Source organism: Carya illinoinensis, chromosome 8 (assembly GCF_018687715.1).
Source record: "Carya illinoinensis cultivar Pawnee chromosome 8, C.illinoinensisPawnee_v1, whole genome shotgun sequence".
Lineage (NCBI taxonomy): Eukaryota > Viridiplantae > Streptophyta > Magnoliopsida > Fagales > Juglandaceae > Carya > Carya illinoinensis.
This window is the reverse complement of record NC_056759.1, coordinates 4,122,549-4,150,340: the sequence shown is the minus strand read 5'-3', so window position 1 is coordinate 4,150,340 and position 27,792 is coordinate 4,122,549. Positions and strand designations below refer to the sequence as shown.

The window sequence follows — 27,792 nt, the reverse complement described above, 5'->3', positions numbered from 1 at the left end:
ATAGTTTTATAGGATGTAAAATGCATTCAATTTCCTAAATATTACATTTACTGATGTACTATAAATGATCAAGAAGTATATTGATCATTAAATGATATTTATCTAAAAGTAAATATGTCTAACAGCATAAATATTTACTTTTAGATAAATGATGTTTGGAATTTTAGAGTTTGCAAGTCTCGTGCATATTTTTTAAAAAAATAGATAAATTTAAAATTTACATAAAAAATTTTTATTTTTTAATGACGAATCCTATTTTTTTCAAATTAATATAATGGGATGCACGCGATTTGCATAGTCTAAGAGTATATCTGATATTATTCTTATTTTTAGAACTTATTTTAAATCCATCCGAGCACAATATCAAGATCTATTGCAAAATAGGGGGTAATAAACACAAGGATAAAGTCAAACATTGATCAACTTGTAATTTACAAGATCAATCCAAAGCATAGAGAGAGAGAGAGAGAGAGAGAGAGAGAGAGAGAGAGGAGGTAGTTTGTTTTTACTTTTAGGCAAATTTAGGACCCAAAACAGCATGCTTCTTTAAGCCTTAACCATCATCATTTATGGTCGTTAATTTTTAATTTTTAAAAATCGCTACAGATTACAAAAAGGAGAAAAGAGAGGTGGGGGGTGCCCTAATGATTAGCGCTGCTCATCAGGGATAGTATATGGTGTGAAGAGGAAAGGGGAGGCTTGAAAAATGATAGTTTACTACAACTTTTTGGGATTCCTAACTTTGTACTATGTATCATCATCATCATATTCCCTTTTCATAATGCACGCCCTCTCCCGCTTTCCTTGCCTTTTACGCCCTACAACTACTGCTACGTACATGACCACATTTTTACACTTGGTTTGTTATTCATCATTTCATATATTTCATATTATATTTAATTTATTTTTTTATTTTTAAATTTTTCTTAGTTTTATTCTTCTGAAATTAATCAAAATTTTCTATTTATTATCTATACATTACATATTTAATAAAAAAATAAATAAAAAATTATATATAATATGTAACGTGAAAATAATAAGTAAAATTTTTCTTTTAAAATTAGTCTCTTGACTCACTTTTCAGTTTTCACACCCTTTGGCTCCCCCCTACCTACTGTACTCCTCCACCCACTCTCTCTCTCTCCCCATTAGTCAAGGTAAAGTTGATAAATTTTCCATAGGTAAAATGGGATACTCGATCTCCCTTAATTAGGTCAATCAAGGTCATTATTTACTGACTGAAATGAAACTTTGAAAAGCGGCATTATTTACATATATAGTCAGTAAACGAAAGATATTATCCAATAAAAGAAGTTCATAAAGAAATGGCAATTAATTAATTAGAAGAAGAGCCGTATGCTAGCTGCTTATAGCTTTGTTGATGGACTCAAAATTCAAAAGTAATCGGCCTGCTTTAAGATGGGATCATGAAAAGTATGACCGTGAATCCTAACTTGCTCTTATATGTATGACTGGACTCTGTGATATGGGGATTCAAAGTAAGGAGTTGTTTGACTTTGAACGACTCATAAAATCATTCATTCGCATGACCTTTGAAGTACTGAGTTTGAGTCATCCAATGTTCCTTGAAATCCTTCTTCTTTTCATTTTCTGCGTTTCATTCAAACTAATTAAGCAAATGCCAAATGAACGGTCCATTTCGTGTAGATATGAACTGATTTTCTTAAAAGACAATGCCAGGATGAGTATCAAATATGCATTCTAAATATAAACACTAGTGCAATTTCAATTTTTTATTTAATTATTTTAAATATTTGTTAAACATCCTTAACTATTATATAAGTAATTTATTCTTATAATTTATACACAAATTCACTAAGTAAATTAAAATACAAGGAGGGTATATTTGGAGTACATGCACATTTGGTATGCATCCAAGCACTTTCCTTTCTCAAACTCGACAGCCCTTTTCATATGATCAGGGAAACAGCACTAGTATGATCTTGTTTTGTTTTACATGTGAATGTCACATATCGATGGAAACAGTTTATGTTATACATACATGCATATAGTTTCATGTCAAAATGAATTAAATCGCGAACAGATCATCATCATGTTTACAAATATTTTGTTCAAAAAGTAATGCTTACCATCATCATGCATCCTGAAGTCCGTCGTGCTTGGTACATATATATATAGCTAGGGTCATTACTTTATCTTTCATCGATGTGGATAATTTTATTTTTGAAAGTTACCTGCAGCGCGCCTTACAATATAGCTATTTTGATTGTAATTGCATTAATTTTAGAAAGACATCAGTTGTCAGTGGGTAGAACAATAAATGTTAGAACTGCATGGGGACGCGAAGGCGAATGAACCAGCTTAATTCCAGTAAAATTCATGAGCCAGTAATTACGCCTCGTTTGGTTTGATTTGATAGATGAGATGAGATCAATTCAATTTTTAAAATTTTAAAATAAAAATAATATAAAAAAATAATATTTTATTTACTTTCTATTTATCTTATTTAATCATATATGTAACCAAACTAGGAATGTCCCAACAATACTGTTCCAATCCGGACAGTGCATGCATGCAATTAGGAGAAGGTTATGGAGTTGATCATCTGCAATTCTGCATAAGTAGTTCTCCAATTCATGGGGGGTGGAAAATGGAAATAGTTAGGAAGGTTTCTTGAAGGAGCTCCTTAATTTATTTTCTTTTGTCTCTAGCAAACCCACATGACATCTTAAGCATGATACCCTAATAATGGCTTCCACTTTAAAAAGCCTTTTACGTGACCTCATCAACCCTAACCCTTTTGATCTCTTTTCCATCATTCTACTTCTTCTCTGGGTTTGAAAATCTGAAGTTATTTCTTTATTATTTTGCCTTTTAGCATGAGTACGTACCAAAAGGTGGTGGGTTTTCATGTATTCTATCGGTTTCCTTCACAAGGGAAAAAGCCTCTTTTCCTCGCTATAGCTTTTCAAGTCCCTCCCCTAACCCCACCAATAATAGAGGAACCATAATTCAAGAAACATTTTCATACAAGCAAGGATTGCTAGATCAGCTAATGACCCCAGCTATACATATATATACATGCATACATACATAAATATATATATATATATATATGTATGTATATTAATTAGGATATAATTCAATCGGTCTTCTCCCATCCATATTGGCCGATCGGATCTCTCTGATCACATAATAATAATAATTCGTTTATGAAATATCCATTTATTTGACCAATTAGAAGCTCAAAAGGTCACATTTTCCCACCGGTTCAAATGGAAAATGGAGAAAACTATGATCAAATACAACTATAAGTAAAACTTTCCGCGGGCCCAGATGATCATCGAGGGCTAGCAGCTAGCAATTGATTGAATATTATGAGACAGAAGTAGGTCCCATGAAAATATTCTTTTTCACTAGTGCAAGCTAGCCGAATTTAGTACCCCACCAAGCTCTTTTGTCACGGATATACACATGTTCAAAATTAATCATGTCATCTAGGTCAAACTTTAAGCATACACAAAAAATATAACAGCAATCACTCACCGCTGGGAAAAATTGAGGGCAATATGCCATCAATGATCTCTTTGATCTAAAAAGTTTCGGTAGCTTCTTGCACTCAAAGCAAGTAGACTTTTAAGCCACCTCCCTTTTTGCCTTTTGTTTCCCCCACTTTTTCTCGTCTAGAATAAAGGAGCTAAAGTACTGGTGGTAATCTTGCTTTTAATTTGGTGAGGTGAATTCAGCAAGGAGAAGCACCAATCAAGCAAAAGATGATGAATTAGTTCCCCAATTTCACAGTATTACTACTATTAGTGTTTAATTTATCAATATTAAGAAAAATAAACTAAAGGGGAGGTTTATATGAATGTATTGTACTAAATAATTATGATAATCCGACCAAACAAACAAATATATAAATATTGATTTACTTAGAAGAGAAAAAAAACTCATTAGAAAGAATTATAGAGAACTGCTATGTATATAAAGAGATTACACAAAATAAATTCACAAACTAATATAATTTTATAGAATCTGTTAGATCTACTTTATAATAAAAGTAACTTTATAATTTAATGTACAACATCAATCCACATCAATTCATGAGTTTACTGTTGTGTAATCCCTTTATGGATACAATACTTTTCTTAATTCTATATATATATATATATATGAGTGTTCTCACTACATTTTTTACTGCCTTTATGACGCGATAAATAGCATCTAATAGGTTTGATTTCGTTGCCAAAAACTCTACATACTGTTCATATTATCTGAACATTACTGTATTCAACAATTTGGATGAAAACTTTTATAGCTTTTACTGCGAATATTTGTTGCTAATTTATTGGTAAAAAAATAGTCAATATGCCATGCTTAATTAATTTCTTGTAATAAATTAAGCTGACATATTGGGGACATTGAACTTTTATATGCCACATGATTATAAAGAGTTACAATATTAGTGGTTTTGGAACTACATTTGGATTAGATTTTCATTTTAAATAATAGATAATTTGGAGGCACAGCCCCATCCAAGACTTGAATTTTTTATTTTTTTTTACTTTTTTATTTTCATAAAAAGGAACAAATTAATTAATTAATTAATTATATTAGAATTAGATTCTAAATTCCCATGCATGCTGTCTCAAAATTAGCTAGCTGTGGTTGCAAGAACATGCATGCATGGCATCTGCTAGCTATCTAGCTAATTGTTTTCTATTTAAAACTTTATTTTGGAGTTCTTGGATAATTAAAGAGTTACGTACCAACTATAGAAAATCCCAGCTAGATGAAATTAATTATAGCTACTTTTTCTCCACTAATCATGCCTAAACTTGGCTTTATCAACCACTAATTAATAATAATTAATCCCTATCTAGCCTTATACTTTACACACAAGCTAGCTAGCTAGCTAGCTTTCTTTCAACTTTTTATATAGAAATTAGCTACCAAAAAAGTTTCTAAGAATGACTAAACCTTTTGGCCGGGTTACATCGATCTATCTTAAAAGGGAAGACATGCGTATGTACTAAAACACTCGAGCATTACATATATCAGTGGAATGTTGAAGTGCTAGCTGATGAGATTGATCTATCAAACCATACATATGCATACAGTCAGGTTTTTAAATTCTATTTTAAAGTTAATTAAGAAAAAAGCTTCCAAATATATATCTTTAGAGGGACCGAATTATATTATATGCTAATTCATTTAATTATAATGATCAGAGGTGAAAAAATATCCATAAAAATATTTGGTTAAAAGAGCACTGGCATCGGAACCCTTAGCCAAATGCCAATGAATCTAAAAATTTTGGCTTTATATTAGCGAAACCCTATGTATTTGAGTAGTCAAAACTTGGCCGGGAGCTCCAAATATGAGCTACAGTACTAAATCCAAACATTTCTTCATCTTTGACTAGACACCTGCATGTTCATAGCCAAAACACATTTTATTTTAAAATATTGCTATCTCCAATTATTAATTAAATGATTTTGTGCATGGTTATCAATATTGTTATCTCTAATTATTAATTAACATATGCAGGTTAGTGTAGTTAAAAAATATGAAAAAGAATTTAAAATAAAATTATTAAAAAATAATATTATATTAATATTTTGGCTAATATATGAATAATCCTATGTGGGGTTATATGTTGAATGGTTTTGGCTTTAGGCAAAATATGTAGTTTTAGGCAAATTTTGGTTTTCGCTTTGACTAAACCATTCCAATTCTTTAAGTAGTTAGCAAATGGGAATTATTCATAGCGGTTATTTTTTTAACGAAGAGGACGAAACTCCAAATTTATTTTTCTATCCTCACTTTTGGCAAATAAACGATATACATGTATAGAAATTTTTGGAGGTTATAATAACTGGAATTAGTAGTTACTTATTCTAAAATGTGTAAGTCCTACATATTCTTTAAAAAAATGAGTAAATTTGTGACTCATATGAAAAAAAATCATTATTTTAATTATAAACCCCACTTTTTAAAAAAAGGCAATGCGAGAGGTGTGCACATCACATGACTATATCTAACATTAGTCAAAAAATAAGTATAAAATTTACAATTTAGCACTTCTGAACTTCTAGCTACCACTCATATTGTAATATGACAATCAAATTAAGGAAATTATCTTTTAGCCCCCAAATTGTCACCCAAATTTACAATTTGTACGTGGTACCATAATATATATATATATATGCATAATTAGATCCAACCGTTAGGACCTAGTCATGTCAGTTGCGCGCCTTAGGCCCCAGATGGCATTAGCCTTGATTGATGAATCAAGATTCAAATCCCCCACACCGTTACTTAGCAAAAAAACAAAAAACGAAAACCCACTAGGCATTCAAAATTGTATGCATCAAAATTGTTTGGAATTGGAATTCCCTATATATATATATATATATTATTTAATTAGTTCCAAGTATAATTTATATAAAATTAAAACCGAAATCCAAATATGTACCCGGCTCCACATCTTTTACCATAATATATAGATAGAGATAGTCACGCATGTCATTACTATCCGTTTTATGCATGTAAATCATATAAACATGACATGCATTGGACATGACTTGAATGGAGCCCTTAATTCTTTCAACTACATCCATAAATGCATGCATATTGGGTCATCACTAGATCTCTTCCTTCATCCATGATCCTCATGATTCAATAAGTTAAACTATTAGGTGGCATGCTGCATGTTCTGTACATGAAAGGGGGTCTTGAAAAGACAATCAGATCACATTTTGGGAAACATGCATGGTCCTGATCCGATGAATTGAATTATATATCATGTCCATTTCTTGTCTTTGAATGTCTATAATTCTCATCATCTTCTAACGTGAGATATGATTGAGCAATTAAAGATGATAATTTATGTTAACTACACTATGTGCCAACATTAATTAGCATTTAGCTGGCATAGTCTTTTTAATTAGTGAGCATTATTTACAAGCACCTCATCATGTGATAAATATAACGTACAAATTAGACACGTACGTCCCATATTTAACGGGTCCTGCCAATTTTATTAGTAACTAATTAGGCCGAAGTTTGATCCAATTTTATAAAATGATAGTTTTTAATGTTTTAATTTTAACTCATGTAACGATAAGAATGATGATGATGATGATTATGATGAATTTATAATTAGCTAGATATATAATCCAAATAAAAGAAGATGGCCATGTTGTGCTGTCTTTTGTTTCATAAAAATAAAAAATCAAAAAAATACGTTGTCTTTTAAAATTTTGTCTACAAGTGCTTTCTCTGTTCTGTTTTAGACAAAATATGAAATTATTTAATTTTATTTTGGATAGAGTTGTGTTATCTCTCATATTGTAGATTTATAAATATTTACAAAATGGACAGGATCATGTTAGTCACGATAATGTCTTGAGAAACTATTAATATTGTTGTTAGTTTGTAATGTATATTTCAGATCCAATTGTAATATCCCTTATTTTTTATTTAAAAAAAAAAATAGACCATGTTGATTCATCCCTTGCCCTGGGAAAGCATTGGAAAATACAAATTATTAAAGTAAAAAAAGAGCAGCATGCATTTCTCAAGGAAAAAAGACATTATGAAGAAAGCAAAAGTAACCCAAAAAAATCCAGAGCTCAGATTTTGTGTTTTTGCAGGAAGGAAGAAAAAGCTTCAAAGTTTTTTTTTTTTTTTTTTTTTTGAAGATGTGAATCCATTCATCATAACGAAGTTACAAATGTGATTTAACAAATCAGGACAATCCCAACTGTAAACCAACCTACGCAACTGCTCTGGAGTACCCCGCACACTAAGTGACGGACTTTGTCTTTTAACTTCTAAACTTCTCCGAAGAGAAAAACACTCTGTATAAAACAGAATGACCAACCCTCCAACCTTCTAAAAAGGTGGATTAAGGGACATCACTGTTTGGACTCTTAAGTCCAAAAAACGCACTCCTAAACTATCACTAACAAAATAACATGAACACTACACTGCCAAACAACCAAACCGAGCAGCAGCGAGAGCCCCGGCGGCACACCCACCCCAGACGATGGCAGCAGGAGCCCAAGCACAGCACGGGTACCCAGCTCGCGTGCGGACCACCGAACCTCCACCAGAGGTTGGCCGTACGTCCACTGGCCGTAACCCCGACTGTCTATCTCCCCAGCACAAGCCCCGGGTTGTGTCCGGTCCAAAAAACTCCATCACCCGCTCAGAATACAACAAGTAAAGCAAAACAAAAACCAGAAAAAACTAACTGACGGACGGACGAAAACTAGAGAAACAAATAAAACAGACGGAAGAAACCAAGACAAACCAGTGGTGCGTGCAACGCAACCACTCTTAGAGGGAGTCCGACGGACGTTCGATGAACACCCGGAGTCTTAGGACCCAGAAAAGCCAAGATTTGAGCCGGCAGGTGGCTCCCCGGTGGCGCGTGGCAGCCACGTTCTAGCTCGGTCCGAGACTCCGTCCCGCGCGTACGGGCTACGCTCCCTCCCTTTTGGCGTCGCGTTCGGTGTTCTTGTAGATCGGCAGCTGGCCAAAGCCCTGGTGGGATGCGTGTTGACGATCGTTGGCTGGAAACGGACCCGCCGGAACTCCCCTCCGTTATTTACCTGAAAACACATAAACCCAAACCAAAAGGAAAAAAAACAGAAACAGCAAAAGAGAGAAGAAGGGGAGAGGGGAGGGGGGAGGGAGCCGAAGCTCCCACCCCCGTCGGTCGATCTGGTTTTTAAGGTTTTTGGAAGAGAAACGGAGGGTTTGTTGGGAGAGAGAACGGAAAGTTGGATGGTAAAAAGCTTCAAAGTTGATACTTGATACATGCGCCTGCTAGCTGCTCCCAGAAAAGCTGATCTTGCTCAGGAACTTTCGGTACGTCGGGAACAAGTGAAGACATGTCACACTCGTCAATAACTATACACCTTTTGAACACCTTTGAGCTGCACAGGCACGGCAAATTAAAGGAGAAATAATTAATATATAAATTTTAAGTAAAGGAATATTTTATAAAAATAAATTTATAAACCAATATAAATAAAAGAAAACTTCTTATTATGAAATAAAAAAAATTAAAGTAGAAGTGATGTATGCACACGAAAAAAATTTCATGAAAATAAATTTATAAATAAATATAATTTTTATAATAATGTAAAGGAAATGGAAGAGAAACTAATTTCAATTTCAACACGATAACCCAAAGGAATTCCTAGGCATTTTTGCTAGGTGGTACCATTCCCTTGACTTTTGATTTGCCTTGTTAGGGGAGTTTTGGATTCCTTTTGGCCCCGAATTCAAACTTTTTGCTTTGTTCACATTAAATGGGTCGGAAAAAGATATAAGAAAACAGAGAGAGAAAGAGAGAGGGTGACATAACATAAATGCAAAAAGTGGCAGGATTGGGCGATAAGAGGCAACTTCCGAAAATGGTGCCGAGTCTTGGCTTGGATTGATGATTGAAATTCCTATTTTTTTTGCATGGGAAAGGAAAACGACTTTTTAATGGGTATATATTAATACAACCACATTTTCTTGAAGACCTTATGCTTTTTCATGTGTTCACATTGGCTTCAAAGGAAAAAAAATGAATTCATATTCTAATCATGAAGTGATTTGTGTGACCAGTCCTAATCCACTCGGATGCCCTCCAAATTAAGTAAACGCGTTCTTTGACGGCCGGACTTCATGGTCGGAAAGTCCTTAAATTCGATGCTCTGAGTCCAACTGAAAAGGATCTTGTAAGGAGTCAGACTTGGAAGGAAAAGTATGTCTTTACTCTTTAGTGTGATGCATACGTGTATCAAACGCCATGGATTAGGAACTTTGTAAGATGAGTTTTACTATATATAAGTACAGTCGTACATTAATCTATGTACCAATACTGATTTATTCATATTTAAAATTTAAATTAACACTATTTTCAATCAAATTTACTTTTTGACCAATCACATCATATTGGTGTACAGATTAATGTACAATTATGCTTGTAACTATATTTTTTTTTGTAAGATATACCAATACATAGTAGCTATTTTATGGACGTGGCCTCTTCCAAAGGTCATGAAAGTTTACCGAAGTAGAAAAATTCTATTCATTATCTCAACATATGTCACATCATATATAGTTTTTTTATTTTTTATTTTTTTATTTTACTAAATATATAATATATAGATAATGAATAGAATAATTCAATTAATTTAAAAATAATTAAAAAAAATGTGTGAAAATGATGAATAATAGCAAAGCTGGTTATACGTTGAGTGCGTTAGTTGCTTTCTTCTTTGTATAGTGTTCGCAGTTCCTAGGGCCGTTAATGAAGGGCTGAAGGCTACTACATTTTTGTGGACATAACTGGCTGGGCCGAGCATCTTGGGCTCTGCCGTTTCTGTTTGCAAACATTTCGGATTGTGCAGGATGTGTCGACAGAGATATAGGCCAACAAGGACATATACAAATGGTGTTTGATGTTGAATATAAGCGGGTCCATCTCTTCCTTAAATATATATTATTATCTTACAAATGAATGTTTGATGTGATTGTTCCATCTTTTGGAAAACGGTTAGAAAAATATAAACACACAATTATTTTTGTAATTATTTTTATATAGTTATGATTGAAATTAGGAATAATTTTATTGAAATACTTTTATTTTAAGGAAAAAACTACTTTGCCGAATCAAATGTGTCGTTCCTATTAATCCCTCACCAAAATTTTTTATTTATTTTTATTTAATAATTAAAAAAGTAATTTTTAGTATATTGGTATATTTTTTATTTTTTAAACATTTAAATCTATTAAAAAATATGAATATATATAAAATCCAAAATGGGCTAGCGAATACGCCCACAGTCAAAGCTGGGCGACATACTAGCTTTACTCTTATTTTAAAATATAATTATATATAAATATTTTAAAAAATTGTAAAAAGACAGCAAAAAATCCCTTGTTTGTAGTTTTGAAAGTTGAACTTTGGGCCCCTTTTTTTTTATTGTGTTGGTATTAAGGTGAGATTTGGATAGTGAGTTGAGAAAAAGTTGAATAAAATATTATAAGAATATTTTTTTTAATATTATTATTATTTTGTGATTTGAAAATATTAAATTATTTATTATATTTTGTATGGATATTTGAAAAAATTGTAATGATTAGATTAAATAATATGGGATGAATTGAGATCAACTCTAAATTCAAATGAGGCAAGTCCATCACCCACTCAAAAACTAGTTTTCAGACCTGTGTGCTGTTTTAATGGTTCCTCCACCTACCCCACCACACCACTAGGCCCATATTATATGAAGAGAACTGCTACAAATATTAAATAATTATATAAAAATAAAGTCACAAAATGACATACATTCATGGAATCTGTTAGATCGATTTTACAATAAAAATAAATTTACAATCTGATGTATCACATCAAAACCACGTCAGTTGGTGAATTTAATTTTATATAATTCATTTGTGATTAAAGTATTTTTCTTATACAAAACTCGCTTGATAATTATTAATTATAGATTCAATATAACAAAATTCAAAGTTAAATAATTTTACAATACCCATTATCCGTGATATAATATAATTTAAAAAATTTAAAATTTATTTTTTAAATTAAATCATGGCACATGGTGTGTGATGTAAAAATTTTTAAATATAATTATTATTTTCATCCTATTACAAAATAACATATCATTAAAAATTAATTTTTAGATAAATAATATTGGCGACAGGATCTTAATCACTATGATTGCATGCTTTGGGGGACTCCCCCTCACAATGAAGATTTTCTTTTTTTGATTTTTTGTTTGTTTTATTATCTCAATTAAATTCTCATTGGTAATTTTACAAAGATTGGGATTGAATATACCCCATCACAAGATAATTATTTTCGATTTCACTATTGATAAATAATGTATTGATTAATTGTTAATGTTAGTAGATAGAGAGACTAATCAATTTGTAGAAGGATTCTTATAATCGACTGTTTCAAATATATATATTCTTATAATGCATATGTTTTTTTGGCAAGTAATGTTATATAACGTAATATTATTTTATTATATAAGATGTGATATATTTATAATTATTTTATTTAATAAAAAATTATTTAATAATAATAAATATGTTATAAACTTGGAGAAGTGGCAAAAGAATCTCGGATGGAGCACGTAACGTGCAGGTTTCTCTAACGTATGAATCATGGGGGGTAATGTTACAGTTACCGCTGAGTTCTACTACCACTTTGTTTTCCCGCTTGACGTGTTATACCATGTGGCATGTCATGTGTTTTTTAATTCATTAAAAAAAAGAGCAAAACACGGCTCCCGCCCTAGGCCCCCGTTCAGAAGTCGAAAATCTCCAACTCCCATTAAGCTTGCCTTCATTTCCTCCGGCTCCTCCGTCAGACCTCCACCGGCGTCTAGTCCGCGTGGCAGAAGAGATCCATTTCCGGCCCAGTCTTCCGGCTCTCCTCCGTCCGACCTCCAGTACGAGAGGTACATATCTATATTTTTCCCTCAAATCGAATAAGGTTAGGACCAAGAGATCTGCAAGCATTTTGAAAGAAAGAAAACTGAGACATTTCGTCAGACAGATTGTGCCCGTATCGAGACATTTATTAACAACCATCAGTGGGAAAGACTGAGCTCAACATCTCAATACCCATCGAAAAAGCAGTCATTTTTACGCAAAATACCTTTAAAAAATCCCAGAGCACAAAACTACATTAATAAAAAAAAATATATATCTATTTTTTTTCTCATGAATTAATCAGAATTGCAGAAAAATAAACCCAACAAAGGAAAGTTCCGAATCAATGAAATGGAAAAAAATGGAAAGGCATAAAAATTGTTTTATTGTTTACAAGAGGGACTAAATAAAATAGTTAACTTCACTAAAAGCATCCAGAGTAAAAAATCTGGGTTGTGGCCTGACGTTGATTCTCACCTGAGGCTCTGAGTTGTGACCAAATGTTTATCCGTCGAGACATTGTTTCCGGCGAGGTGGAGGAGATGATGCGGAAGAGAGAATGACGAGAAGCCTTCTACGATGTGGAGTTGGGATGAATGATTCGAATAAGGCAAGAACAGGGCACGAAAATTGCTATGAAGTGGAGTTCTGAGGGTTTGTAATTTGGGAGAGAAGGACAAAAAGGAAGTAAGCAGACTGATTCAATTTTTTTTAATATTTTAAGTGGATGCTATGGGGCCATGCCACATCAAGCGGGATGAGGCAGCGGTAAAACTCAGTGGTGGGCGTAGCATTTTCTCATCGGTATGATGTCCAAAGATTCCGAAGTGATCAACTATGGACGAACTAGGAAGTAAAATCCTGCGTGGATTCGATATTTCATTAAATAAATAAACGTACTCCTACTTTCCAGAGCCGCCCCACCAACCACTCTCCCAGACAAGAAGTCAGTTTCTACTCATTCTGCGTCAGCGTCGGTGGCGGCAGGGAGGCGCTGAGAGATATGGGGTCTCCGTCGACGGGCGAAACGACGCGGATCGCGGCGAGGTTGTCCATGATTGATTCTTTAAGGGGGTGCGGGCTGTCGGGGATCCAGATTGACAAGGCCGAGCTCCGGAGGAGGCTCCTGATGCCGCAGTACCTCCGCCTTGCCGTTCGCGACTCCGTCCAGTCCAAGGACCCGACTGCCGGCATGACCTGGATGCACGACCGTGGCGGCGACGAGGAAAACCTTGAGCCACCCGAGGCCCCGATGATCGTCTTCATCAACCCGCGCAGCGGTGGGCGTAACGGCCCCATGCTTAAGGAGAGGCTCCAGCAATTGATTGCCGAAGAACAGGTTCCAATTTCTTGTTTTTTCTCTTTTTAATAAATTCAAATTATCATAAGCTTTTATGTATATGTATGAATGTGTCCGCGGTTTATTGTTTTTATTGGATGAAATGATTGATTTTTTTTTTTTGGTTTGGTAAGTTTGGTTGTAATTTTTATATGTTGATGAAAGTATCATATGCTGCTTAAAAAAAGGAAAGTACGATATGCCGGGACGTGTGATGAAGTTGTGGAGTGTTAAAGAAGCACGGATCTAGCGTTGTGGCTCTGTGCAATGTGTGAATTTGCTTGTTTTGTGGGAATAATGCGTGCGATTGATATTTTCTTGAGGTCATTGGCTGGGAACCATTTTACCTGTCAGGGGGTCCTCATCTGATATCTCGTTCAGCATTTCCTCGTGGAAGCTACATCTTTCGGTACTATGTCAGACCCATCAAGTTTCTAACTTTATGGCTATGTTGAGAGAGCTTGCAAGCAAACTTGTGAAAATTGGAATGTTAGAAGGGGAAAAGTGTCTTCTTTCAACCTGGTCCACGTGAACTCTTAGCTATTGGTTTTTGATATCCAACAAATTTAGAATTTCACTCCGAGGGTAAGAATAACAATCCTAATATAACTCAACATGTTAATGCCTATGTCTCTGTGTGTGTGTACACGTTTGTGTGGGTACGCACCAATATATGCATGCGTGCTTGGAACTACTTCAATAATATGCAGCTGTAAGCTAGTTCTGTTCGTGCAACTTAGATGTAGGCTGCGAGGAAGTTATCCTACTTTAAGGTTTTTAGTTCTTTTTCTGGGTGGGGGGTGGGGGCGTTTTAGTTATTATTTATAATATTTTGGTGTTTTTATTTTCTGGAAATTTTTGTCTTTGAACTGGAAATACTTTGTAATGCAGGTTTTTGACCTGGCAGATGTGAAGCCTTTTGAGTTTGTCCAATATGGGTTGAAATGCCTAGAGATGCTTGCTGATCTTGGCGACTCTTGTGCCAAAGAGACTCGTGAAAAGATGAGGGTTATGGTATGGTCACTGGACGCATTAGCCTGGAGCACACTTTCACATATTGTTCTTCAATATATAGCTCAGTTGCATTTACCCCCATTATTTGGAAAAAAGATAATTGTATCTTTAGTGAATTCTTAAAAATGTATTCGTGTTAAATGTAAGCTATTGAGCTTCTTGAGCAGGTTGCTGGAGGTGATGGTACAGTTGGTTGGGTGCTGGGAAGCCTTGGAGAACTTAGGAAACAGGGTAGGGAGCCATTTCCTCCTGTAGGAATCATTCCACTTGGTACTGGAAATGACCTATCTAGGAGTTTTGGTTGGGTAAGCTTTTATGCGCTCTGAAGATTTGAGTTCGCTGAGTGCTGTCTTGTTTGTTGAACTTTGGATTTTAATTTTTTCATTAGGGTGGTTCATTTCCATTTGCATGGAAATCAGCTGTCAAAAGATCACTCCACAAAGCTATTACAGGTCCTATCTGCCGTTTGGATAGGTAAGTTTTCAATTATCTGGTAACAGCTAGTAATATATTTTGAATTTTAGGGGTGACAATGCCAATTATTTTTTCCAATTATAGGTGTGGTAAGTGAAGAGCAAAACATTAAAGATATAAAGTATAATTGTAAATTTTCTGGCGGGTAAGTGATTGTTTAATTAATTGGGGTACCTCTTCTGTAAAAAAAGTGATTGTTTAATTAATTTTTCAGCAAAAGAAAACTTTTTGTTTAATTATATTAAAAATTGGCACATCTCTTACATATTGTAAAATATCTTTTTTGACTGGCACCGGGTGTCCGAGAACAAAGTCCCGACTAATCATGGGGTTGCACACCTCGGCAAGGAGTTTCTTGCAAGTGCACTAATGTAAAATATCTTTTTTTATAAGTTATTTTTTAGAATATCTTCTCTGCATAAAAGAGAGAGTATCTTCCCTGCTCTTTTATGTTTCAAACAATTCTTATACTTTCCAGTACAAATGATATACTTGTTTGTTTCTTATGAATGTCTGATTTAGCTTAGGGTCACTTTGTTATGGTCACCATTGTTTTTAGTAAAACTACTTTATATGAGTGCTTATTGATGTGGCTAGGAGCTATGTAAAATCGTTTTTTGATGGTGCAGTTGGCATATTCTGCTGTCAATGCCAGTCGGTGAAGTTGCTGATCCACCTCACTCCCTGAAGCTTACAGAAGAGTGTGCTCTTGATGAGGTTGCTGATCTACTTACTCCACATTCTACTATTTTAGATGGCTACTAACATGTTAGTATTTTTTCTATTAAGTTTCTTCTTGCATTTTTTTTACGTTGGGGCTTCTTAGCTGCTAATGCATTTCAGGTGCAAATGCTTGTTGAGTTGTTTATCTGCTCCGAAAAGATTCTACTTTATACCAGTTAAATCTGTTAATTTGATGATCTATATTTGTTTTTTTCTTTTCTCATTTGCTTTATTTAATTTGATAAACTTGTGGTGGTAAACACTCACTAGTGTTGTGTGCTGCACAATGCATGAATGTTTAAGTGAATCGTTATTGTTACTTATTAAGATTGAACTTATGTTCGTGAAGGTAATAACAGTTGTGGTTAATGGGTTTCACGAATTTTTTTTGCCTTGTGTGTTTGCCATTAACTTCAGTTTTTCTTTAAAATAAATTATAACATACTTGTTGCTTAAAGGTTTTTATTACAATCTATATTCTCAGTCAACGAGACTCTCTTTCAGTGGCAGGATAATAATTATTAAAAATTTATTTAAAACCATTTAAATTTACATATTTTTGGCTTTAGTTGGTATTATGTATATTGTACATGTAAACTCTAGTTAGATACCTCTCATGTACACATCATGTGTACTTTTTCTATACCTTTTTTGCTTATGAATGAAACTTCTTGATTACCGATAAAAGAAATGTCTACTGTATATGTAAAGATGACAATTTGAAGAATCGAAGTGCTTAGGTAAAAAACTTGTTGAGTCTTTCTTTTTTCAAATGTGGATATTTTCTTTTGATGTAGGGTTTGGAAGTCGAGGGGGAGTTGCCTGATAAAGCGACTTGCTATGAAGGAGTGTTTTACAATTACTTTAGCATTGGTATGTTGACCTGACTGGTTGAATTTAATTTATCCACTCATAGTATTTGACTTGGTGGGAGATAATAACATGATCATATCTGCCCATTTCTCAGCTTATTGGCATGTTGTAACGCCCCAATGGAAGACCCAAATCACATGGTCTATACTCAAAAAGAACTAGTCAATGATATAATTGGAACTCCTTTAGAACCTTATAAAGAGCAATAACTTCTTATTCCCAAGCAATGTAGGATCCCATATATCCCATATTCCTATCCTTGTCATATGGGGTATCACAATATCCCCTACTTAAATTCCCCACATCCTCGTCGAGTTAGTCTATTGTAGGTATCACGGCTCAAGTCCTACATTTCTAGTTGGAATAGGCCCATATACTATCTGTAATGCTCTAATAGAAAGCCCAAACCTCATGGCCTATATTTTAAAAGGATTAGTTAATGATACAATTAGAGCCCCATTAGAACATTATAAAGTGCAGGAACTTATCATTTCTAAGCAATGTGGGATCTCATACACCACCTAAACTTATCCTTATCATATGGGTATCACACGTCTTAGATGGCGGAGTAACTACCCAAAAATTTATTAAAACGGTCAACCTAAATTAAATTTTTGTATGACCAGCAATCCCTTACTGGTGCTTGTTTGCATCCGTTTTGGTTTCTAGAAATCACTCAAGGTTAATTAAGAACGGATAGAATTTAATCTTCAGTGGTACTGTTTAGTTTACCTTACATGTTCACTCAAATGAGAATGCCATGACACACACATACACAAAACTAGTTTACCTAACTTGAGATTCTTTCTTATATGGAACTTTAGATTAGTTTTTTTGGACCCTATATGTTATCATTTATTCATGCAGGAATGGATGCTCAAATTGCTTATGGCTTCCACCATTTACGCAATGAAAAACCTTATCTTGCACAAGGTCCAATTACAAACAAGGTCAGGTTGAGTCTCTTGACTGCTTTATCTCTGAGTTCATATAGCTTGAGGTTTTATACCATTAACATTAGATTTTACTATTGATTAAAGTTCCTCAATAGATTTTCATTTTACTACTTGCCTTATGTGATTTATTTGTTGGTCTTGCCTAGAACTCCAAGGAAATATATATGAGGGGGCGGGGAAGCACTTTAATAGTTTCTTTCAATATTTTAACATTCTGTGTTCCTTCTCCCCTGAACCCCCGAGAAAACACGTTGGTTGATGAATAATATCGGGTCTAACTAATTTTCTACTGCGTTAGTGTTTTTTCCTTTCTGCACACTGCACTGGAACTTTTTTTTTAATAAGCCGCACACTGTACCAGGACACAAGTAGAAATTACTCAATCCAGTTTACTAGAATGTAACTAGTTGTCTCACTTTGTATACTTCCTGTGTACTTGGGCATTGCCTAGTTTCTTTCTATTCAATAAAGATTATTACTTATTAAAAAAAACAAGTAGATATTACTCAACTGTTAAATATCATCTATTGTTGTAACAATATGAAGCTTGGTTGATTTTTAAATATGACTGTTGAAACTATATTCATTCCACTGCTCTTGAACTTTCTTATGAGTACCCTCTTTTCTAAGCCACATGTTCTCAAACTTAAGAAACTCCTCTGTCTTTGTGAAATCTCAAACATAATCACTTGAGGTGGAAGAAAATTTCTGAGAGGCATTAGAAAACAGAGCAGCCAGGATGGTAGATAGACTTGGAGCATGCATTTAGATATCAGTGTTCACGATTATTCAGTTGAAGCACTTTTGTGTTTTTATTTTTGCTTCTGTTTTGGTTATAATTCATAATCAGAAAAACTCATTTTTGAAAGAATAAGGGCTTGTTAGGGAAACGCATTTCATCTCTCATCTCATCAAAAAAATTTTCATAGTTATCTTCCCAAACATCACTCAAGTATCTAGGTCATTCTAACACGAATGTGATTTGATCAATCTGTCATGCAGCTTATCTACTCTGGTTACGGTTGCACTCAAGGTTGGTTCTTCACACCTTGCGCGAGCAGTCCGAGTTTAAGGTCAGATATCTTCGAACTGACATTATTTTTGTTTATTTCAATGGCTTTCTATGCTTGTTACTTTCTCTTAAAATGACAAAAAAAAAAGAAAAGGTTTTACTCTTATGAGGAGGTCCCCAATTCAACTGGTCATCAAGAAATCTAATCAGACAGAAGTGCTTCTATGTCATTCTCTTCTGGTTGATAAGACATCCTTGATTTTGTGGATGAGCAGAACCATAATGGTCTCAACTAGTTTTTCTTGGCTGTAATGTTGACATTTCTATATGCTTGTAACTGGTAGTTTGAACTACTTAAATCATAATCACTTATTGAAAGCTCAAAAATAAAGAATATATATTTTTTTGTAGAGTTAAAATGATCAAATATATATATTTTTGTTTTGTGTTTCAAATGGGGACGATAGGTTGGCTACTTTGGCAGTGACATTCTTTTGAGGAAGCTTGTGCTTTGGGTTTTACATTCTATATCAGTGTCATAGTTATGAAGTTACTTGAGCTTCTAAAAGACTTTTTGCCTGCAGTTTTTGTAGAATAGGGGTTGCATGTGCTGAAGATCATTATCTAGGCTACACTTCCCCTATGAATGAATGTGTCAGATTCGATTATCTCCCTCCTTTTTGGGGTTTACATCTCTCTTCTCCTGAACTGATTATTCATTTTTTCTCTTCGTGAGAGCTTCTACCAAGAAACTCATCCTGCCAATCTAGTTCCTGTTAGTACTGATACAGAATTTTCATCTCTCTATCTCTCTATTCCAACTCTTTTTCTGGATTATATGTTGGTCTTTCTCTATCAGTCACAAAAAATGATGTGATACTTAGCTTGACTAATAACAATGTCTTGCCAGATGTGCAACATAATGGGTAGGAGAACTAGACATGTATCTGTCATTGTTATTTCTTCTTTGTTGATCATACTTTTTACCTGGACTCCTGTTAGTACTGATATAGAATTTTCTCATATCTCTATCTCTCTATTCCAACTCTTTTTCTGGATTATATGTTGGTCTTTCGCAATCAGTCTTAAAAACTGATGTGATACTTAGCTTGACTAATAACAATGACTTGCCAGATGTGCAACATAATGGGTAGGAGAACCTGACATGTATCTGTCATTGTTATTTCTTCTTTGTTGATACTTTTAACCTGGACCACTGTCTTGGTAGTCTTGTGTCACTTTATGTCAGGCTTCGTGTACGAGTCATTTTAAAGGATGGGTTTTCTTAGGGGTTGCCACCATGCTCAGTAGGAGCCACCGAGCCAGAGCTGAAGGTTTTCATTTTTTTTTCCCTCTTTCAGATGAAATGGATGATGGAGAAGAACAATATCATATATTTCTTTTTCATGAGTAACATAAACTTCTTCGACATGCATGATTACTTTGATTTTGTGTATGAGAGTTTCAAAGGTTTTCTCTCCCTTATTTCTAGATAGGTGTTTCTCTTTTGTGCATCCTGTGTGGCTAGGTTGCACCTTTTGCTATTTTTAATGAAGTTTATTACTTATAAAAAATTGGTTTTCCTTCCTCATTAAGGATTCCTATAGCCTTCATGTGAATGTGATTTCTTTCTTCATAGTACTTTTGCATGCTATCCGATCTTTCAGTCATCAAGTTAGTGATTTTCTACATTTTTGGGTCTGTATGTGCATGATGAATTGAATCGTCAAAGGATGCCCTTTTGGGGGATGCGGGTAATTTGTGGTAGGTTGCATTTCTCTAAATTTTGGAGTATAATTCAATTTATTTGGCCTTTTGCTCAGCAATGGATCACAATTTTAAATTCCTTGAAATTCTGTAGGGGTGGATTCTTCTGCCTTGGTTATTTAGGCTAGAGCCTCTCTCTCTTCTTTCTTTCGTTAGAGAGCATAGACATAAGGATATGGTGAGGAAATTGCATGCAGTGCCATTCACCAAATATGGTTTTTAAATCGATTGTCTAAATGAGTATAAATCTCAGTTTAGGAATTTTTGGGGTAGGTTAATTTATTCTGATTATGTGGGAGATGAATCACTCTTTCCTGTTTGTGGTGTAAAATGTTTTTCTAAAGTTGTTCGCAGTAAAATTCCATTAGTAGATTTTTGTATTGACACTTACCATTCATAAGGTAATATGCATTTGTTAAAAAATTGAAAACCCTCTCTCATTGTAGGGGCCTAAGGAACATTTTAAGGATACATGTCAAAAAGGTCAATTGCTCAGAATGGGAGGAGATTCCAGTTCCTTCAAGGTAAAGTTCTAATGATATAACTTTTGCTGAGTTATAAAAAACTTATACTATTAGAATAATGTTTACTTCCATGCATCAGTTTCAAGTACCATCATCTAGTTCTGAGTATATTCATATATCTCTTCATCTTGTTGATCCTCTTCCTTCTCGAAGATAGATTGTTGAACTTAGCTTGATAACTAACTTTTAGTACGAGTAGGATGCCCTTTTTGTTATTGTGTTACTTTATTTCTCCTGACAATGTTATATTTCCTTTTTCTTCCAGTGTAAGGGCAATAGTCGCTTTAAATCTTCATAACTACGGAAGTGGAAGAAATCCATGGGGAAATTTGAAGCCAGAGTATTTGGAAAAGGTATCATGTAGTTGTGCTTGAGATGACATATGTTGCTTTTCAGCAGATTTGTAGGCTACGATTATGCACACACATGCATATGTTTTACTTTCTTTCATTATAAACTGACATAGTTCAGTTGTGCATTTCTGTATTTTTGTTGCATTTTGTAGTAGTTGAAAGGGCGTCTAGGTTTCGTAATTGTTTGTTTCAGTTTGGGTGATCTGTGTTGGTTGTTACTTATTGAGAGGATGCAAAGACTTCTTTTAACACTCTTTGTTGCTTGACAGCTTGGTCTTTGTTACTTCTTCTTCTTCTTCTTCTTTTTTAAGAATGGTCTATTGTCAAATGTGATAGCAATTAGTCTGGTGAAAGCATACTTGTCATTGTGTGGTGGTTCCAAGAGTTGATGCTTACCTGGATTTTTTTGGGGTTATTCTTAGAGAGGCTTTGTTGAGGCCCATCCTGATGATGGTCTACTAGAAATATTTGGTCTAAAGCAAGGATGGCATGCATCATTTGTCATGGTTGAACTCATCTCTGCCAAACACATCGCACAGGTACTGCATCTAATTTGAACTTTTTATTGTTTGTGCTATGTAACGATCTGGCCCAATAATTCTAAGGTCGAGATATTAATAATTTTTATTGGGCCTAAATTATATTTAATGTGTTATATTGAATAAGTCCATGAGTGATAAATTATTGAAGTTGATTAGGAGTTTTAATTAGGCTCAATAACTAGGTTAAATTCCATTCATTATTTATTGAACGAGTTAGAATCCTTATAGGGCTTGTATGGATAGTGAGATGAGATGAGATGGTTTTAGATGAAAGTTGAAAGTTGAATAAAATATTGTTAGAATATTATTTTTTAATATTATTATTATTTTGAGATTTGAAAAAGTTGAATTGTTTATTATATTTGGTGTGCGAATTTGAAAAAATTGTAATGATGAAATGAGATGAGATGAGATGAGATAGTTTTTGAATCCAAACCGCTTCTTAGAATTTAAAGATCGACCATTAGAAATTTATTTCAATTTAAAATCATCACTGATTGAAGTTCCATGTACAGCCTCAGTCACTGCCAATCCTATATTAAATGAACTACTAGATCATGTTTTTAAATTCAAATTCTCTTTTTGAATGATCATGACTGAGTCCAACTCGAACTTGAACTTGTCGGCATCCTATTCCAACAGGGATACAACTTTACAAGTCATCTTCACGTTAAACTCTTTAACCGAATCTAACTCAAACTGGTCGTCACCGACTCCCAAATCTCTCTATAAATATCTCCCTTCTGCATGTTATTTGAAAAAAAGCCATAAACCTCCCAGTCCAGCACCGTGATCGATTTTTTGTCGGAAATTTAAGGAAGTAAAACTATAAGGTAAGTAACTTGTTCATAAATTAGGATCAGTATACGTTAGCTAGTTATATATTTATTATTATTAAATCCAGTTCTTTCGAAACCAGTGTTTACGTACCATGCATGTCATGATATTTGCAAGCACGTCATTAATTATGTTTCATTCCGCATATTATAGATATGTATGTATTATACATCTCATGCATCTTATGTTGCATAATACACGTAACCTTTTATAAGATCAAGTGCAAGATAAGCTCATAACAGTTTGTTAGGATATAGTGAAGGAAGACATTCTGGAAGTATTTGGAGAATTCTATTCTTTCTTGAAATTTGAAAAGAGTATCAATACTACTTTCATTGCCCTCATTCCGAAGAAAGTGGGTGCTGTAAATATGAGAGATTTTTGCCCTATTAGCTTGATGAATGGGGTGTATATGATTATTTCTAAGGTGTTTGCTAACTGCTTAAGTGTGATTATATTGAAGACTGAAAATGCTTTTGTGAGAGGAAGACAAATCCTCGACTCGGTTTTAATAGCAAATGAATGCTTGGAAAGCAGAATAAGAATGGGTGAATCTGGAATTCTAGTTAAATTGGACATGAAAAAGGCGTTTGATCATGTCAACTGGGAATTTCTCCTTTACTTACTTGGTAGACTTGGTTTTGGGGAGAAGTGGTGTTCATGGATAAAATTTGTATTTCAATGGTCAGATTTTCTTTATTGTTGAATGGAACTCCGGTTGGCTTTTTTAGTAGTACCCGTGGTCTAAACAAGGTGATCTTTTATCGCCTTACCTTTTTGTAATAGTTATGGATGCTTTGAGTCATATGATTGAAGCGGCTGTGGAAGGGAGTTTTTTGTTTGGATTCATAGTGGGAGATGGCTCACGGGGCAGCATTACAGTTTCACACTTACTTTTTACAGATGACACTTTAATCTATAGTGATTCAAACCAGGATCATATCTGAGCTTTGAGAGCCTTACTGCTTTGTTTTGAAGCTGTTTCTGGACTTAGAATTAATTTATCTAAGTCTGAAATTGTTCCTGTGTGTACAGTCAGGAATATTTTTGATTTGGTTAACATTTTGGGTTGTAAGAGCTTCTTTACCTTTGAGATATCCTGGTCTACCTCTGGGTGCAGCTTCTTTACCTTTGAGATATCCTGGTCTACCTCTGGGTGCTCCTCACAAATCTATTTCTATTTGGGCTGGGGTTATTGAGAAGATGGAGAAGAGGTTAGCTAGTTGGAAAAAGCTCTACTTATCTAAAGGGGGAAGAATTACCTGATTAAAAGCACTTTGTGTAATCTTTCTGCATATTTCCTTTCCCTTTTTCCTTTACCTGCGGGGGTGGCAAAAAGATTAGAGAAGATTTTCTGGAATTTCTTGTGGGATGGTAATGGGGAGGAAAGAAAATTCCATTTGGGGAGTTGGAATAAAGTTTGTCAACCGGTTTCATGTGATGGTTTGGGTGTGAGAAATTTAAAGATTTTCAACCACGCTTTATTTGGGAAATGGTTTTGGAGATATCAAAATGAGAGTAATGCATTATGGAGACAAATTGTGGATGTTAAATATGGGAGGATGTGGGGATATTGGTGTACAAATGAAGTAAAAGGGGTGCATGGGGTGGGTTTGTGGAAGTCCATTTGGATGGAATGGGGGGATTTTGTCAAAAACATAAAATTCAAAGTGGGAGATGGGAAATTTATTTTTGGCATGATAATTGGTGCGGGGATTCTGCTTTGAAGTCTGTATTTCCTAATCTTTTTAGGATTGCTAGAGATAAAGGGGCTGCAGTGGCTGATTGTTATCAGTTCTCTAATAACATGTTTCATTGGATTGTGGAATTCAACAGAGATGTGCAGGACTGGGAAGTGGGTGAAGTATCTGATTTTTTTGGAAGATTATATGATATGAAGATTGATCAGAATAGGGAGGATAGGCTGCTGTGGGTGCAAAATAATAATTCCAGATTTTCTGTGAAATCTTTTTACAAGGTGTTATCTAGTCAGGGAGCTAAAGACTACCCCGGAAATGTATTTGGAGGGCCAAGGTGCTTAGCAAAGTTGCTTCTTTTGTTGGCTGGTGTCTCTTGGAAAATTCTAACCACGAATAATTTGAGGAAAAGAGGTATATTGTTGGTTGATTGGTGTTATATGTGTAAGAAGGATGGTGAATCTGTTAACCATCTCTTTCTTCATTGCGAAGTGGTGATGAAGATGTGGAATGAGATTTTTGCTAGGGTAGGCATTGCTTGGGTGATGCTTATGCATGTGGTGGACTTCTTGTCTTGTTGGCAAGGTCTTGAGGGGAGTAGAGTCAGTACAACAGTGTGGAGGATGATCCCCTTGTGTTTATTTTGGTGCCTATGGTTGGAGAGGAATGGAAGATGTTTTGAAGATTTTGAACACTATGGGGGAACTTGGGGAGTTTTTCTATAGTACTTTTAAGTTTTTGGGTGAAGAATCTTGTAAGGGATGGGAACTTTTGTAATGTTCTGTTTTAATCTTGTTTAATTTTAGTAGTGTTCTGTTATAGCTTGTATTCAGGTGTATTCTCTTGTATATATTCTATGTACTTGGGCTATGCCTATTTACTTGGAATAAAATTCTCTTATTAACTATAAAAAAAGAGCTGATAACAGTTAATCAGATGACCATTTATATGCATGATACCAATGCAATTTATCTGACCATTTAGATGCATGGTATCAATGCAATTTATGGTTGAATGTGCAAGTTACAGAGTTAAGCATGGTCCACCAAAGTATGATAGAATACCATCAGCGGCTCCCTTTGTGACCGCGGGATGTGGGGCCAATGTACAACTTTGCACACATGATTAAGTGTGTGGGTCAGCAAAATAAGTATGATAAGTCAGATAATTTAAGACAAGTTATGCATGACATAAGCATATGTATGAATGATCATGATTTTAAGTTTTTAGTATAAAATATTTTATGAAAACCTTATGTTAAGTATGTTTACGTTACAATGGGTTTCTTATTGAGTCATTGACTCATTTTAGTTTGTTTTTATATTTTTAAACACCCCAGGTGAGCATGATAAGGAGTACGAGTAGATGGGCTAGGATTAGATGGAGTAGTTGATTAGATTCCATACTTCTTAGAATAAATTATTTTTATGACATAAATTATGTCCAGTTTATTTTATTTAAAATTATTTGAAGACATGTTTTTATTAAATAATTATTTTATGAAATAAATGTTTATTTTATTTAAATGAGATCTCTTGGCGGGATATTTTTATGAAAACACGTGACATCTCCAACCTTCAAGAAGGGGGTGTTACATGTTACCATGTTAAAATTATGACTATCTAGGCAATCATCAGGCGATGATCATTGAAATCTTGTTTACCAAAAGAAAGAAAAAAGTTCTGACTATCAAAGGCTAATGGATAAGACTGGCACTGGCGAGGGTCTTTATAATATTGGTATGAACCCGGATATTTTCCTTAAATATTTAGAGTGGAGGTGCTACATGGCAGCTCCCCCATAGTTTGTGTTTCTTCCTTTTTTCTCACCGAAATTATCAGGTTGCTTTCAGATTTTGTTAACTAGGTGTCATATTTTTTTCCCCTAAATATTTTGTAGTTTAATATGGATATATCGTTAGATGGATGGGCACAACATAGTGGAAACAGAGAGCTTGATATTTCTGTATGATTGACGAATCCTGTTGAAGCATCAGATCTTAACTAAAGCAAGAATTTTTATTTGAATACACTTCTATGTAGAAAGCACAAAGCCTTTATTTGTTTTTGAAATTTGATGTTACAAAACATGTCGGTTATGTTACAAAACCTACGTGCATTCTTTGGCCTTTGATGTGCTTGCTGTTCCCCTTTGAGAGTGAGTGCATCCACCTGAATATTCAAAGATTTTCCTTTCTGTTTGTTGCCGATATCAAGACTTTTCTTATGATTTATCTAGACTTTAGGGACCGCTCAGCTACTTTAAGAAGCATTTTAGGAGCTTGAAAACTTTATTGTATGATTAAGTGATATTTTCCACATATGTGGAACTCAATGGTAAGGTTGTTTGACTTTCTTAAAAAGAAAAAAAGCTGTTTAACTTTCTGGCCATGTTCCACATCCTCGAGTTATTTGGCAAAGTAAATCCGAATGGCTTACTCCAATTTATTTCTAACTGCTAAATGGAAATACTAAAATAATGAAATAAAATTATAAAGTGTTTTTGCCATTGTGACGACGAACAATGGTTGAGCCCTGTTAATCAAACATTGGCACTCATGAAGTTTTATTTGGTATCTCCAGGCTGCAGCAATTCGATTGGAATTTAGAGGTGGGGAGTGGAAAAATGGATATATGCAGATGGATGGGGAGCCATGGAAACAGCCAATGAGCAAGGACTACTCAACATTTGTGAAAATTAAGAGGATCCCTTTTCAATCACTTGTGATAGGTGGAGAGTGATATCAATTACTTGCCTTCCATTTGGGAATGGTGCTTGTAAATCTTCCCTGAGGTCTTGTAAATTTTAATTATGTGCCTCACTTAACAGTGTATCTGTTGTTGTAACAATTCCATTGTTAGTGAAAATCTAAACTATCACCTTTCCTTTTTGGATGTCATACACAATTTAGAGTGCTACCAGCTACAGGGATTCTTCTGGGTTAATAATCTTATGTATTTTGTAATGATCTCATGTATAGAACATGCTAATTAATTGAAATAAATGGGCACACTGCTTGAATCTGGTGTTTGATCTGTTCAATATTTTGGAGTCGCGAGCACACTAGTTGCAATGGCCTATCGTTTCTGGTCTATTAGCATTTGTTAATTTATTAAGAACTACCCTTTGATTTTATAATTGTTAATCTTTACACTCTTATGCATTTGATTTATAATATATTTTTTTAAAATTTATTTCGGTCCTTACTTTAGGGTTTAATTACATTTC

The 27,792-nt window shown here is 34.3% G+C and overlaps 1 protein-coding gene and 1 long non-coding RNA gene across 3 annotated transcripts; one reads left to right on the top strand and one right to left on the bottom strand.

Moving 5' to 3' along the window:
* Positions 1-12,144: 12,144 nt before the first annotated feature.
* Positions 12,145-13,189, bottom strand: LOC122318597. Its single transcript, XR_006244883.1, has 2 exons — positions 12,931-13,189; positions 12,145-12,530 (listed from the first exon to the last, which is right to left on the bottom strand). It is a non-coding gene; the product is annotated as an uncharacterized LOC122318597 (long non-coding RNA).
* Positions 13,190-13,443: 254 nt separating this feature from the next.
* On the top strand, positions 13,444-27,585 carry LOC122318596 (diacylglycerol kinase 7-like). 2 transcript variants are annotated; one of them, XM_043136112.1, is made up of 12 exons: positions 13,444-13,792; positions 14,684-14,806; positions 14,974-15,111; positions 15,195-15,280; positions 15,910-15,997; positions 16,801-16,876; positions 17,744-17,826; positions 18,835-18,905; positions 21,058-21,135; positions 21,401-21,488; positions 21,911-22,027; positions 27,147-27,585. In XM_043136112.1, exons 1-12 carry the CDS (start codon positions 13,457-13,459, stop codon positions 27,303-27,305), a joined length of 1,443 nt encoding a protein of 480 aa, XP_042992046.1. In that variant the 5' UTR covers positions 13,444-13,456; the 3' UTR covers positions 27,306-27,585. The 2 variants fall into 2 exon arrangements, with proteins under 2 accessions (XP_042992046.1, XP_042992047.1); XM_043136113.1 differs by lacking the exons at positions 21,058-21,135; positions 21,401-21,488; positions 21,911-22,027; positions 27,147-27,585 and adding an exon at positions 20,577-20,965.
* The last annotated feature ends 207 nt before the right edge of the window (positions 27,586-27,792 follow it).